This window comes from Penaeus monodon, chromosome 29 (genome assembly GCF_015228065.2).
Source record: "Penaeus monodon isolate SGIC_2016 chromosome 29, NSTDA_Pmon_1, whole genome shotgun sequence".
NCBI classification, from domain to species: domain Eukaryota; kingdom Metazoa; phylum Arthropoda; class Malacostraca; order Decapoda; family Penaeidae; genus Penaeus; species Penaeus monodon.
This window is the reverse complement of record NC_051414.1, coordinates 28,556,615-28,557,674: the sequence shown is the minus strand read 5'-3', so window position 1 is coordinate 28,557,674 and position 1,060 is coordinate 28,556,615. Positions and strand designations below refer to the sequence as shown.

Genomic DNA, 1,060 nt, shown 5'->3' with positions numbered 1-1,060 from the left:
CGCACGAGTTCCAAAAAAACAAGGATTTACAACAACTTATCTGAACGACCATGAGTGAGGCTTAAAATCAAGAGCCAATGTGGAAGATTTCGGCCGGTATCGAGCAAGAGAGATATCCAAGCACAAGCCTCACGCATGGCAGCCCACATCAACCGTCGAGTTTCTTTCTCAAAATCTTTTTTCTCGTTAACACCAAAATTTTTATATACTGTATAAATATCTTTTGATGTTCTCTCAGCTACAGTCTAATATCAAATGTGGTTTTTGAATTGCCAATATAACGAAGCTTCCTTCTAACAGCTTGTCCTGGTTCTAATACACGTTTATAAAAAATACCTAGCATAACCCACATTTGATCGCTCTTCCCGAACAAACAAAACAAATCCTAACTACTACAAGAGCTGAGTGGATGTCTAAGCTCAACTGGCAGACGCTCCGCCTGAGAGTTCCTCCTCGTACTGCTTCCTGAAGCAGTCGCCGACGGGGAAGAAGTCCCAGCACCTCTCTTGGTACATGTTCCAGACGTATGTCTCCTGACCCGTGTACTCCGTCTCATCTTTGTTGATCAAATGCATCAAGAAGAACCTGGCGTACGGAAGAAAAGGTCTTTCATTAGCTATGCTCTCTCCCAGAAACTACTAAGAAAAGATACCGACAAATTATGCAGTCAAACGGAATGCAAATTCTTTACCCTTCATAGCTGGAAAAAAAACAACTAAAAATCGGGATAAAGCCACTGAGGCTAGGACTCCTAATACCAAGCTGATTTTCGAGACTGGCTTTGAGAAGGAAAGACTCACATGTAATTAGCTAAGTTGTGCTCCTTCTGCGTGTGCATATCGAAGCCATGCGGTACCGCGTCGAAGTAGTCGTTGCCTATACCGCAGATGAAGCAGTTGCTCTCCAGGTTCTCCTTCACCGACTCCAACTGGTCTCTCAACTCACCGAAGGCGTCAATGATCAAACCTGTAAGGAGATGATTTTCTTTAAGGCTCGTGCGCTTACAGTTCTTGTGAGTAGATGATTTGAAAGCGACTTCAATGTTGCAATTTTGATTACC

At 43.2% G+C, this 1,060-nt stretch overlaps 1 protein-coding gene across 1 annotated transcript in view; it reads right to left on the bottom strand.

The window, feature by feature from the left end:
* Positions 1 to 454: 454 nt before the first annotated feature.
* The window catches only part of LOC119592110 (ryanodine receptor-like), a gene marked incomplete in the record, with an annotated part of 20,940 nt that continues 20,334 nt past the window's right edge, over positions 455 to 1,060 (bottom strand). The window contains 2 exon segments of the mRNA XM_037940930.1: positions 455 to 585; positions 801 to 966. Of these exon segments, the coding sequence (XP_037796858.1) occupies positions 961 to 966 (6 nt within the window).